At 40.8% G+C, this 14617-nt stretch overlaps 1 protein-coding gene across 1 annotated transcript; it reads right to left on the reverse strand.

The window, feature by feature from the left end:
- Positions 1 to 9187: 9187 nt before the first annotated feature.
- Positions 9188 to 10033, reverse strand: LOC129728883 (uncharacterized). Its single transcript, XM_055687354.1, has one exon. The coding sequence runs from the start codon at positions 10031 to 10033 to the stop codon at positions 9188 to 9190; it is 846 nt and encodes a 281-aa protein (XP_055543329.1).
- Between the last annotated feature and the right edge of the window lie 4584 nt (positions 10034 to 14617).

Raw genomic sequence — 14617 nt, forward strand, 5'->3', positions numbered from 1 at the left:
GAGGCCAAGGACTTGGCTCGTGGCGCGGAAAAGTTCCTTGACGATTCGCTCCAGCATCGCTGGTGATCGCTCTGCAGGCGCCAGCGCGCCTTTGGTCTTGGCCATTACGATCCTGTAGGCGTCACCCCACGGGTTCGTATTGGCACTCGTGCATAGCCTATCGAAACAGGCCCTCTTGCTGGTCTTAATCGCACTCTTCAGCGTTGATCTGGCAGAACTGAATGCTGCGCGGCGCTCTGTCCTCTGTTCATCTGTTCGCGCACGCTGCATCCTCCGTCTCGCACGGAGGCACGCACTGCGAAGGTCCGCTATCTCGACAGTCCACCAATAGACCGGTGGCTTCCCATTCCTAGGTTGGCGAGTCCTAGGCATGGTGGCGTCGCACGCCCGAGATAGCATAGCAACTAGTTGGTTGGGCGTCGGGCGAAGCCGACTGCCCCCCCCCCCCCCCCTCGCGCTCTCGTCTCATTGCCTCTTCGAATACCTCGGCATCGAAATGCGATGTCTTCCACCCGCGGGCGAACGGAGTGTTGGCCCTACTCGTCGCTTGCCGCCTCTCGTTGCTGTCTACACTATAGCAGACCGTCTGATGGTCGCTATTGGTGTAGCCATCGTCTACCCTCTAGTTCATGATCAGTCCTGGGCTGGAGAACGTCACGTCAATGATCGACTCCGCGCCATTTCTGCTGTATGTACTTTTGGACCCAATGTTGGCCAGATCTAGGTTGAGCTTTGCCAAAACTTCCAACAAGATCTGGCCTCTCTGGTTCGTGGAGCGACTCCCCCACTCGACAGCCCAAGCGTTGAAGTCGCCTGCCACCACCAACGGTGTTAGGCCCGTTAGCTCCATGGCTAACCGGTCGACCATCTGTGCGAACCTTTCGGTAGACCAACACGGCGGAGCATAGCAACTATAGTAGAACACTCCGTTCACCTTGGCAACCGCGTACCCTTCTTCTGAGGTTGAAACAACCTCCTGAACCGGGAACCTGTCCGTCGTCCATATGGCCGCCATGCTGGACCTATCCGCAACCCAGTTACCGTTTCCGGGAAAAATGCGGTAAAGGTCCAATACAATGGCGATGTCCGACAGCGACTCAGTGGTTGCTTGGTATAGCAGCTGCTGAGCTGCGTAGCAGTGGTTCAGGTTCAGTTGCCTCACCCTTACGCCCGTGGTTTCGTAGCCGGCTTGCCGGCTGGGCACCTGGGGCCTCCCATAAAGTGTTTGGCGCCCCGTTTCCCGGAGCGCACCTTACACTTGGGAGGCTCCTCACAGTCCTTCGCTTTATGGCCTGCACCACCACAACGCCTGCATAGTTTGCTCCTGTCGGGCCCCTTGCAGATCCAGGACTTATGTCCTCCCTCAAAGCACCGGAAGCAAACGTCCAGTGGCTTGAGTATACCCAGAGGGTATACTGACCAGCCGACCTTCAGCTTGCCTTCCTTAAGTGCCAGGTTCGCGTCCGCCGACGCTAACCGGAAGGTAGCCACCTGGGTTCCCGCTGGACCCTTCCGTAGGCGGATTGACTCAGTGGCCACCTCCACCCCACACTTCTCCTTGAGGGCTAGCGCAATGTCGCACCCCTCGGCGATTTCGTCCAGGTTTTTAAGCTGGAGAGTCACCTCCGAGGTGAGTGCCCGAACCTGCACCTTCTTGCCGAGGACCTGCTCGGCTACCGCCTTGTAGGAAGCGCCCTTGTTTTTCACATCATTTTGGAGCTCAAGGATCATTTCGCCGGTGCGAGATCGGCGAATGCTCCGCACATCCGCCCCCAACTCCTTGAGCTGGGTTTCGCCCCTCATCTCTTTCAATACCTCCGAGTACTTGGACCCGTCGGTTTTCAGGATGAGGGCGTCCCCCCTGCTCTTGGCCTTCTTGGCCCTTGGCGGTCGTTTCTTTGCCGCTTCATCTTGGCGTTTTCCATCTTCCTGGCGCCCTTTTCCTACCACGGTAACCCAGGGGTTTCCCGCAGTAGCCGCTCCGGTCGACACTTCGGCCCTTCTGCCTGTTGGTGTGCTGTCCCGCGTGGATAGCGCCACCAACCGCTTTTTCACGTTTTCGGGGGCCGTTTCCCCCGGGGACTGCCGCGTTCGCTTAGTGGTCTGCCCCGTAGAGCAGATCGTGGGGGCATCGGTCTGAACCCCTTTGGATTCAGTTGCCCTTTTCTTCCCCACCTCCTTTTCAGCCGCTTCGGCCCGCGCCTCGAGTTCGGCGTACTCCTGTTGAGCTTCGGCAATGGTGGCCCGAAGCAGGAGGAGGCTCTGCTTCAGGTCCCTAGCGATATTGCTCCTATTCGCCGCGAACTCGATGAGCGCATCTAGCAGTGTGGAAGGTGCTGTTTACTCTGTTGGTCCTTCCGCTATAGAAGGAAGCGAGATATTCGAAATCACCACATGCTGCAGCTCTATTTGCTGCTATTCAATCCAGTTTGCAGTTAATCATCCTCGCGTTAGCGACAGCTGCAGGGGATAGTGATAGCGGTATATCAATCACCATTGTAAGGGGCCATCCACATACCACGTGGACAACTTTGGGGGGGGGGTTGGCTAATGTCCACGGTCCATACAATTTTTTTAGAATTTATATGGGCAGTTGTCCACGGAGGGGGAGGGGGGGGTCAAAATCGTTAAAAATCTGCCCACGTGGTATGTGGATGGCCCCTTACAATGGTGATTGATATACCGCTATCACTATCCCCTGCAGCTGTCGCTAACGCTGCTACCCACTGCTACTTATTCAAGACCGTCCTAGTGGCCATCAACTAGTAAACTGATTGGTTCGAGCGAAAGCGGGTTCTTATTTCGCCCAAGGAGTGCATTCTTGGTTAACTAGGTTTAATATTTTATCGACCGAGTTGGAAAGAGCAAGCATTGAACGGCCAATCAGATTATTAGAAATCTGCGTTTCAACAGAACTTGTCCATTTTCAACAGTACCATGTTTGCATAATTAAGGCTTGGAAAGTTTCGTATAGTTGTTGAAACGTATAGTATCGTATAGTTGTGCGTTGAAAGTTGTCGTATAAGGGCATGTAACAAAAGATGCCGCACTCAATTATGCATCATTTTATTAAGCTGCTATTGACTGTTGCATATAGCAGAAGGTATAAAAATCAGTTTGTGCTGAGACATAGATATGAAGTCAAATTAACAACCGTCTTTGACAATGCGCACTAATATTTTGCATAAAATGTGGTAAATATTGAGTATTCAATTAGGCATTCAATTGGTCTCCAAAAAAAAAATTGTTGTATAAAATAATATCAGATAAGATGCTAATTGCATCTATGTGATATCTACGACAGTGGGAATAAGACACTCTTCTGATAACACATTTGAAAGCCGCTTTCAAACTAAAAACTCGACGGCTAACAGATATTAATCGCCTACAGCTTCGTCTGTGTATTGTCAAAATACGGCAGCATTTTGCTGGAGGAAGTACTGGCTAATGTAACCACCGCTGATGCCGCCGCTACCGCACAACGGAAGCTTTTTACAAGAATAAATAGTGCCACTGCACTGCCACCGCCGCTACCGGATAAAGGCAGTTTTTTACTACAGGAAGAAGTGCCGCTGCACCTACCACAATCACCGCTGCATGTATCCGCTGCCACCGCCGCTGCTGCTACTGCTACTACTCGCTGCTGCTTGGTTCAAACTGTGCTGTGGTCATCCACTAGTAAACTAATTGGTTTGAGCAGAAGCAAACTCTCTTATATAGCCCAAACAGAGCTCCGGTTAACTAGGACTTATACTTATATAGCCCAAACCCCCAAACCCAAACTTATATAGCCCTCCGGTTGACTAGGAATATTATAATATTCTGTCGGTTGTTTTAGGGAAGCAAGCATTAAAAGAACAATCAGAGGTCGAAATCTACGTTCAACAAGGCTTGACAATTTTCAATAAAACTAGTTAGTTTAAATAATCAAACTATCATTGCCTGGCGGGTCCATAGATGGTTTTTCAATCGATTGCTATAAGAATGATTAAAACTGGTTGAAAATTCACTGAAAACTTAAACATTTGAAAGTGGACAATTTCCGTGACCGTCTCGATGTTTTCGGTTCTTTAGTTTGTACCCCTATACATGTTGCCGTGAGACGTAATTCTACGTCAAAAAATGTCAAACCGTTTTTGTAAAATTATTGGTTTTTCAACACCGTATATGCTCAGTTCAAGAGTGGCGTTAAAAGGTGAGCAAAATGATTGATAATAATAATAATTATAGGCTATTTTTCAACATTAATCTGCGGGAAAGTTACAAACGTCGTCACTTGCATACAAATTTTTATTAGAGTTTTTTTTCCTCGTTGTTATTGTTGATTATGTTTTGTTGTTTAATATATAACACTTAAACTTATACTACAGGAGTACCTTTACCCTTAATTTGATACTAAAATCGTTAAAAGCAATTAAATCATCTGTGTAAAAAACAGTAAGTATTACTTCCACTATACGGAAAATGATGCACTAGACAAACTTAGTCAAATATATTGTTTACACTCATTAGACATAAGGTCCAGCTTAGCAACAGATAAAACTAGAAAAATATATGTGACTAGCTAAAGACAGCTAGGACATGCTCATTATTCATGCTCTGCTTGTGCTTCCCCTACGCCAAAGAGAGTCTCCTCGTCAGTAGCTTCAAAAAAGGAGGTTTGTCCTAACTTTTCTTTGAGATGAAAAATCAAAACAGAGAAATGATTTTTCGCATTTATTCAAAGAAAAGTAAGTTTAGACATGAAAAAATAATACAAAATGGCGGAATTACTACCAATCTCGCACCGCGGCTCATCGCTAACAACTCAAATGAGGCAATAATCAGGCACTTGTTTCGAAAACTATATAATAGTATGCATGAAATTTCTCAAGAAATGCAAAAGATTTATTTCTCTGTGTTCTGTGTTCTTTGCCTCGAAAAAAAAAAGAAAAGGCGATGAAGAAACCCCCTTAGTGTTCAATGCTCTAGATTAGTCTCTTTACACTTGCTAGTATCGCGTTTAGGGCCAATTTTATCGCTCTAATAAGTTGTTATAAAAGAGAATAATTTTGTCAAAGGAAGTCATCAAAGTATTGCAAAATTTAGTGGAAAAGTAGCGGTTTTTGGAGAATGTGAAACAAAACTCATCAGTAGGCTACTTGAATTTGAAAAACATGGTTTTTCTAAGATTCAAACTCGCGATCACCTGCTTGTCTATGCTACCGAATTACTAGTGACCAGTTACACTGCCAATCAGTCCCATCTGGAAAATCATAGAGTTGAAAAAACAGCGCTTGAAGATACTTTTCTTGTTTTGGGTATTTCACCTTTTTGGGATACTTCATTTATTTATTTATTAGCTCTACCAACAGACATTTTAAGACTAGTCCTAATGGTTATTAATATATAAAACATTACGAAACAGAGATATAAATTTTGTACGTAGAACTTGATGCGATAAGTGAAAGTCGAAAGCAGATGACACCCGGTTGAAGGCTCGTTGAATACCAATGATGGCACTGTTTGCGCTGTAGTTGGTACGACGAAAAGGCAGTTGCAGCGCATAAGACCTCCGCAGGGTTCTGGATGGCGCGTTTAGGTTGATCAGGCGAAGAATGGTCGGGCAGTCAATCCGTGAAGTCAAAACATCTGAAACTACCATGGCGCGAGCTGTTTCTCGGCGAAGCTGAAGAGTATCGAGCTGGAGAAGCTGGCAGCGATCCTCGTATCGGGTGTTACGCATGGGTTGCCGCCAGGGAAGCATTCTAAGAGCATAGCGTACGAAACGGCGCTGGATGCTTTCAATGCGGTGGATTGCATTATTGTAGTGAGGAATCCAGACAGTAGAGCAAAATTCCAATGAGGACCGAACAATCGAGCAATGTAGTGTTGTTATACATTGTATGTTTCTCAAATCCCGCGTCATGCGGCAAATCAGTCCCAGTTGTCTAGCGGCTTTAGCAACAATAAACGATATATGTTGCTTAAATGTCAGTTTGGTATCGAGGAAGACTCCAAGATCCTTGACGTGATCGACTCGCTGTATTGAAGACCCATCTAACTTGTAGTCGAAGTGTAGCGGACGGTGTTTTCTAGTAAACGTTATTATTGAGCATTTTGTAGGGTTGAGTACCATGCAGTTTAACTTGCACCAACGTGCAAATATGTTGAGTTGTTGTTGGAGATAAGTAGCGAGGAATGGGGTGGGTTATTTTAATTTTTTCGACATAATGTAACGAAATAGACCTTAGTTATAACTTCTTCATAGAAGAATCATTCTTCATTGAAGAATTCATAGAAGAATTGCCTTTTTCGTGAAAATTACAATGAAAAATAAGGAAAAGACTGATATGCGATTATTTAGACCATCGAGTAGCAAAATAATATCATTCGAGTCTCACTTTTAACAGCTCGGTGTAGGGGTAGTCATATTTTTCTCAAGTATTTTGAATATGGGCAGACATTTATGGCCGCAGATAGCTTCTATGCTGCATGGGGAATGGTGGAGACGTCCCCCTATTACTTACCCTGACTTTAAGGTCGTCGTTAAAAAAGCAAAATATAAGGTTAAAGTCTTGGATATGCTATTGAATAATTTCAAGAACATCATATTAAGATCTCTAGATCGATCCCATAAAAATGACAAACGTTAAATCTACTAGCACACTCAATCTATTGAAGGTGGCAGTTTGCTATGAAAGTGCTGGTAATTTCGTCGGTAAGTCTTCTTGATATGATGTTTTAAATAATTTCCTTTCTTACGTCTTCAGTGTTTCACAATACGTGCTGAATAAAATGATTCCGCATTAGCCCGTGCATTTAGCATTTTGGAAGAGTGATATTGAAAAAGTGAAGTTTCCAATTTCATTACAATAGTGACTTGGCGGAAGACGACGGCGATGAAAAAAAGTTAGACGCTGTTTTTAGCTAAACAACTAAATGTGATCACGGTGCTCCCACAGACCGTTATTATAAAAAAATGCACCTAAGAATCTGAGTACACCATTCGATTCGTCATGACGTCCAGAATCTCTGGTCAAAATTTTAAAATCATCGTACGGTACATTTTTGAGTAATGCCCTTTTGAAGTTCGTAAAGTAAAAAAAAGTTATATAAAAACGACGAAATACTTGTTGTAAAGCACGTTTTTCAACCACCATTTTATGCAATAACTTCCAAAATAGTTTATACACATTCCAAGGGTTATATTTTAAGACATTAACAATTGGTGGAAAGATTTATTGTAAAATCCCACCGTGCACAGTGGTCTAAACTCGAAAATCGTGATCGTTCTAGATTTGACTGTGAAAAATTGATTTTATGTACTCAATATCTTCAGCAAAATTGTTTTATAGAACAAGGCCTTACTTTTGGTGTTTTTAGTTTTTCGATCAATCCACCTAACAGTTAGGTAAAATAAATATTTTTTTGATTTTCAATATACCAGGTTGCTTCTTTCAGCAAAGTTGTGGAGAGCATTGGAAACGTTGGACATGACAAAATAGAGTTTTCTGTGGAACACCCCCCCTTAAAATCAGTTTTTTGTCTATAATTTTGTCTGTAATGGTCAAAACAATGCAAAATGATCTGAGATTTTATTCATTCAACTAAGCTTCTCTCAAGAATTTCTAAAATTTATTGTTTTGATAATCATAAAAAAAGTTATAGACAAAAAACTGGTTTTAAAGAGGGGTGTTCAACAAAAAACTCTATTTTATCATGTCCAACGTACAGATAGGCCATCGCAGTATTCAGTAATTGTTTTTCTTTTGAAATTTTCCACAACTTTGCTGAAGAAAGCAATCTAGTATATTGAAAATTATAAAAAATAATATTTTTATCAAACTGTTAGGTGGATTGATCGAAAACTTAAAAACGCCAAAGGTAAGACCTTATTAAACAAAACAACTTTGCTGAAGACATTGAGTACATAAAATCAATTTTTCACAGTCAAATCTAGAACGATCACGATTTTTCGAGTTTAGACCACTGTGCACTGTGGGATTTTCAAATAAATCTTTCCACCAATTGTTAATGTCTTGAAATATAACCCTTGGAATGTGTGAAAATTATTTTGGAAGTTATTGCATAAAATGGTGGTTGAAAAACGTGCTTTACGACAAGTATTTCATCGTTTTTTTATAACTTTTTTGTAACTTTACGAACATTAAAAGGGCATTACTCAAAAATGTACCGTACGATGATTTTGAAATTTTGACCAGAGATTCTGGACGTCATAACGGATCGAATGGTGTACTCAGATTCTTAGGTGCATTTTTTTATAATAACGGTCTGTGGGAGCACCGTGTGATGTCATTTGAGTTTTGACAATTTCAACTTGAGTGATTATTCGATGTGAGCAGATCATCTACAGGAAATTGACACTTGCATACCTGACCTCTCCAGGGCCGACAAAACGAAGATTCTTCCACCTGTCATTCCGCAAGATCTAAACCGAATTTGATCAAACCTTTATCAAACGATCAAGAAAAAAATTATCATAGTTTTTGGGATAATGGGGGACATTTCGAAATTTTCCGTTGTTCCGGATTTATCGAAGGAAAACGTGGGGTAGGTAGCCTTCCAGAGACACAGGCTAAATTGAATACGGTAGCGAAACCTTGCTTGCGACATATAAAACTTTAAGTTTTTGCAAAACAACACTGTTGGCAATCAGTATTTGGCCACATGGACGAGTTATGGCCACTACTGGCCTAGTTCGAAATTTCGAAATGGCTCCTACTGTCTTAAAAACTATGATAATTATTTTTCGATCTTTTGAAAAAGGTTCGGTCAAATTCGGTTTAGATCTTGTGGAATGATGGGTAGAAGACTTTTCATTTTTTTGGCTCTGAAGGGGTCAGGTACGCAAGTGTGAATCCCGTACAGAAAGTGTTCGGGTTTCGATGGACTGGCGAATAGGAAGCAATCGCTCGGTGGAATCAATCAACTCAATTGGCCCTTAAAAGGATCTTTTGACTGCGATGCTCCTAGGTTCCAAGGATTCTTCGGGATCGAATTCACTTGCTGTTACTTAACTACAGCTTTATTATTCTCTTACACTTTACTGATGGGAGTCGTACACAAAACTAACTTGCACAGCAATCAGAGCGCGATACATTAAAAGTAGGCGTGGCTTACTCAAACACATCGTTTCTGAATGGAACATTCTCCCCTGGGTGATGCAAGGCATCAAAACTTCTGTTTAACTACTATCGGTTTCCTTGTGTGCCTTGTTGTCGTCAATCGGTAAAACGGAAATCTTGGTTATTGGTCGCCGATATGTTGCACCATCAACAAACACATTCACTGCGCGTACCAATCCATCTTCACCAGGAAAGACCGCTGTGATTCGACCTAGCTTCCAACAAAGCGGCGGGAGGTTCTTCTCTTGCATGAGGACGATCATCCCAGGACGAAGATTTGGCATGGTTCGATGATTCTTTTTTCGTGGTTGAAGAGTGCTGAGATAATCGCGGCTCCATGAGCGCCAAAAGTGTTCGCGCATCAGTTGTAAATGTTGCCACCTATCCAGTCGGGTCACTTTTATGTCTTCCAGAGAGTGCTCCGATAAGGCAATGAGAGGACGACCAATTAAATAATGTGCTGGAGTAATTACCTGTGGATCAGTAGGATCTCTTGAAGTTGTGAACAAAGGTCGCGAATTGAGTATAGCTTCGATCTCAACGAGAACCGTAGCCAACTCTTCGAAAGTCAGTTTAGCGTTTCCTACTACTCGCTTCAAATGGGTTTTTACAGATTTCACTGTAGCTTCCCATAACCCGCCGAACTCTGGAGCATATGGAGGGATGAAGTGCCACTCAATTTCGCGCTCTTGACAAAACTGGTGAATTTGACCACAAGCCTGTTGGTCTTGAAACTGACGGAAGATCTCATGAAGTTCGTGCTGTGCTCCTTTGAAATTTGTGGCGTTGTCGGAATGCAGCTGCTGTATTAAGCCTCGGCGTCCAATCAATCGTTTCAGTGATGCAAAAAAAGCATCCGTTGTGAGACTCGAAACAGCTTCCAGACGTACCGCCTTCGTGCACATGCACACATAAACAGCGATGTATGCTTTCGTTAATCTTGGACGTCTTCCACCTTCCCTGATCCAGACTGGACCAGCATAGTCTACACCAGTTACAGCGAATGGAGGAGATGGAACAGAAAGCAACCTTGCTCAAGGCTTTTATCCCTCTGATTGACAAAACCAATAAACTTTCGGGGACTAACTTTCAGAAAAAGTTGCAGTTTCAGTGTCTACTTAAAATTAACTTTTGTGTGAAATTTATTTAAAACAACCTTGCATTTATTAGTTATTTGAGGAATTTTTGACAGTAAAAAAAAAGAAATAGATGGAATCTGATATTTAGCTCCAAAACGATGAAATCCATATGGGACTGGTATGCAATTATAGGCAGTACAAAACATTTAAAAGAATCGGCATGTCAATCGGCTTTTCATATCACAAGAGGCAACAACGCTACATTTTTCTCCTAACGCCAAGCAATTGGACCTACGCAAACCGTTAAGTTGCACCAGCAAATCCAGCTGTCATTTTCCAGTACCTAGTTCTTATCTAAGAAGCTGCAGGAAAGGTCAGATCATGGAAACTCGAAAACAGTTCTCACTCATTTGTCGTCCACAATCAATTCATCCTCTTATCTGAACGCCATACCATTCCTAGACTCATTACCACCCTCATCCTGCAAATCAGCTTGTTTTCTGCCATATCGGCAAGCTAGAGTAATGATACAGCGTTTCATACAGCGTACAGCGTTATATATATTTGAACCCCTTTGGTACACATTTATTTTATGCAAACAGAAAACACTTGCATCGTTTCGAGGCAAGAATTTCTGTGAATTATACACTACATTAGCTTCACGCTGAACTATAATTCAGCTGAATTCTAGTTTTTTTTATTCTATCGAAACTTTCGCCACTGGACTTGAAATTGGTTTGCAAAAGCCGGCACTTGTAGACCACTGCGCAAAATGTTCGACTGAAAAAAAGAACTCGTTATGCAAAGCAAATTTATTTCCTGAGTTCAACCGTATTTTGACGGGCGATTTTTACTTTTGCCGGAAAACGGAAAGAGAAACGAACAATGAAATATGAAATTTAATTACCTCGGCTCGACATATTTAACCACATCAGTAGAACTATTTGTAGATTGATTAATTCATGAAAAAAAACTTTTAGTTTTCAAGACTATTCTGGGGACGTGAAACCACTTTACCTAAACGGTTGAAACGTATAATCTCGAAACAGTGACGAAATGGATCAGCGTAGTGTCAATTACGAGGCATTACAATGCAAATAGTCTGATTTAAATGAGAGCAATGTATTCAAATTGTATCAAAGAGTATCAATCTTTTCAAGAATTGACGTATAGTTGAACGAAAATAACTGGGGGGCTGCATATAGTAGATAGCGTATATTGTGGCCATAGTCAAATATTCAACATGAATAAAGATCTACCTGCGTGAAAAAAATAATTTTTTTTTATGCGTGAGCATAAATTGGCACCCGCACGCATCATAGCAACGCTTTCATGGTTGATCTGAACTAGTGAAGTTTCGCAGATATTAACAACTCTCTTTTTAAAAAGATCAATACAGCACTAAAATCGCCTTGAAAGTGCGTTAAAAACTGCGTAAATACGCGTAAAAAACTTTGTTGCATAACTCGGTTCACCTTTGCATTGAAACGAATGTCATGGAAGTAAATAAAGGAAAGATAAAATTTGGATTCATCGCACTAGTTGCTCATTGAACAGAAACTTTCCTGCCGATTGTTGTTGTACAGAATAATTGCCGAAATAGCACAACGATCTTACTGACACTAACAATCTCTCCCGAGTCAGCATTCGAAAATACGACGGCTGGTTTGTTAGACCAGTATCGACCAGTATAATGAATTGAACGAGCTTGTGTGCAATTCAAATATTCAGATAGGGTGTGGGACTACTTCGGCAGGGGTTTTCTTCGCCATATGAGCCGTTGCGGACCAGAGTGGTCTATGTGCCATCGAGCAAATTGTTCAGGAGAAGCAATTTTCGAAAAATCTCTGAATAAAATTCTGTTCAACGGATTCTTTCAAACAAAATATTCTAATATGAAGGTTATGAAGTGGTTTAACATTGGGATACATAAAATTAACAGTTTCTTTGCAAAATCGGTGATTTTATCTCACCAATGTACATAGACCACTCTGACTTCATATATATATATATATATATATATATATATATATATATATATATATATATATATATATATATATATATATATATATATATATATATATATATATATATATATATATATATATATATATATATATATATATATATATATATATATATATATATATATATATATATATATATATATATATATTATATATATATTCACTGGAATCCTCGAATCGATTCGGAACAGAGTGGTATATGTACACAAATCTGGTAAAAGACAATGAAAATGATGGTAACTCGAAATAAATGGCTAGTATCACATGTTATATGATACATATAGCATGTCATATGTAAGATGTCACGTGTAACATTACATGTAACGCAACATGTTACATATTACATAATGTTTCACATGTTACAATTTTTGTGTTACATTACGTGTAACATGTTACATAACACGTGTGACATGTACAGAACAAGTGACATGTTACTTATCACATGTGAAATGCTACATGTTACGTGTTACATGATAGTATTACACCGATTTTTGTACATAGACCACTCTGTTCTGAAACAGATAATATATAAATCAGCTTTAAAGCTCGATTTTTCGAAATTTTAATAATTTCCCAGCTTTAGTTTCTTGAGTAGATGCAGTTTATGCAAAAAAACTCATTTTCAAAAAAAAGTGGTCTTTAGGCCACTTTTTTCTCATTAGAATGAAGCAAAAATTAAGACGAAGAAAATCCCTGACGAACTAGTCCCACACCCTATCCAAACACTACAATATGAAATCTAGCAATTATCTTTTGTACTGAAAACAATAATGTACGCAAAAAGTGTACTGATAACACGAACGGAATTTTTGACACACATTCTTGAGCTAGTTGTCACTCCTAATAAATTAATAAATAGAATTGGAGGTAACATGTTCATGTATTATACCAACGCACAATCAGACATGCAGCATGGATAGTCTTTAAATGGGTTGTGTTTCACTAATTTCTCTTCCCAAACAGCATAAAAACAGGAAAAAAAAACTTTCCAGTGGTGAAAACTTTGGGAAAGGTTCATCTTCACTGGAGTGGTTGATGCTGAGATATCGCGAAAGGATTTTTCTCGGAATTTTGTTATTACTTTCCTTTCACTGCGTATGCAGCCTCCGTGAAAAACCGACGGTCAGTTTTTGTAGCGTAATTATGGGGCATTATTGTTGGTGCTTGCGGTGAAAAGCAGACCAGTTATAACGGTTTTGGCGTTTGTCTTCACGCGCCTGCGCCGTGCTGCTAACCGCTGATAATTTTTATTAGAAGTAATTTTATTTCATATTTGGTTGATGTTAAAAAAATATTCAACCTTTCAAAATATTCGCTTGAATATTGAATTATTTACACATAGTTTCAATGTTGCAGGACGTACAATCTCATAAAACTAAAAACTGTTGTGGGATAACCGTAACAAAATTCGGAGCTATGTTTGATTGCTCTGTAAAGATTCTGAACCAAAAAGACAGTGGCCAACCCCGAGTTGAAGTCTTGGAATTCCATTATGATTGAGATGGTTTCACATGTGCTGGTTTTACAACAGGCGCTGGTGAGATCTGTATCTACGGTATTCCACAGAAAGAAGAGTTGGACTAGAAATAATTGCGTCAAAAACCAAATATATTTGAAGGAGAGGCTCGAGAGAAATTATCATTCGCCTATCACGGACAGTAATTATGGACAGCGACTGCGATCATGGCTCACGAAGAACATACGCGCACTGGCCGTGTTTGAAGGAAGTGTCAATGGACAATATTTAGTGGAGTATAGACTGTTCCGAAAATTATAAATACAACTTCTTTCTTGAATAAAACAAAAAATACAGTTTTTTTCGGGTCATTTTATTCTGAAATATAGATAATAAGTGTTTTCTTTCCAGTTTCAATTCAAGTTGGGATTATTTTTCGTAGGATACGCGAGTTCTCTAACTTCTCTGTTAACACTACTCATAAGCTTTTGCACAGTGTGTTCTCCGACCATTTTTACCACTTTAAACCAATCTTTTTTAAATTTTTCAACATTGTCCGCTGGTTTGACATATTTCCTCAGCTTTGCCTTGGTCAAAGCCCAAAAAGTTTCAATAGGGCGAATTTCAGGGCAGTTTGGAGGATCCATCTCCTTTGGGACACATGTGACATTATTTGTTTTATACCACCCTAGTGCATCCTAAGAGTAATGGCAGGAAGCAAGATCGGGCCAAAAGATTGGAGGATTGTTATGCTGCTTAACCATGGGTAACAACCTTTTCTGCAAACACTCTTTCACGTAAATTTTACCATTCATTGTGTCATTCGTAATGAATGGATCACATTCACATTAACAAATGGCCTGCCAAACCATTACCTTCTTGCCGATTTTTTCGGTGTAAATGGCTTTCACTGGTCCAGGGACA

Source organism: Wyeomyia smithii, chromosome 3 (assembly GCF_029784165.1).
Source record: "Wyeomyia smithii strain HCP4-BCI-WySm-NY-G18 chromosome 3, ASM2978416v1, whole genome shotgun sequence".
Classification (NCBI taxonomy): Eukaryota; Metazoa; Arthropoda; class Insecta; order Diptera; family Culicidae; genus Wyeomyia; species Wyeomyia smithii.

Excerpts from the sequence above, each read along its gene's own strand:
- LOC129728883 (XM_055687354.1), bottom strand. The coding sequence starts at position 10,033 with ATGTGCACGAAGGCGGTACGTCTGGAAGCTGTTTCGAGTCTCACAACG.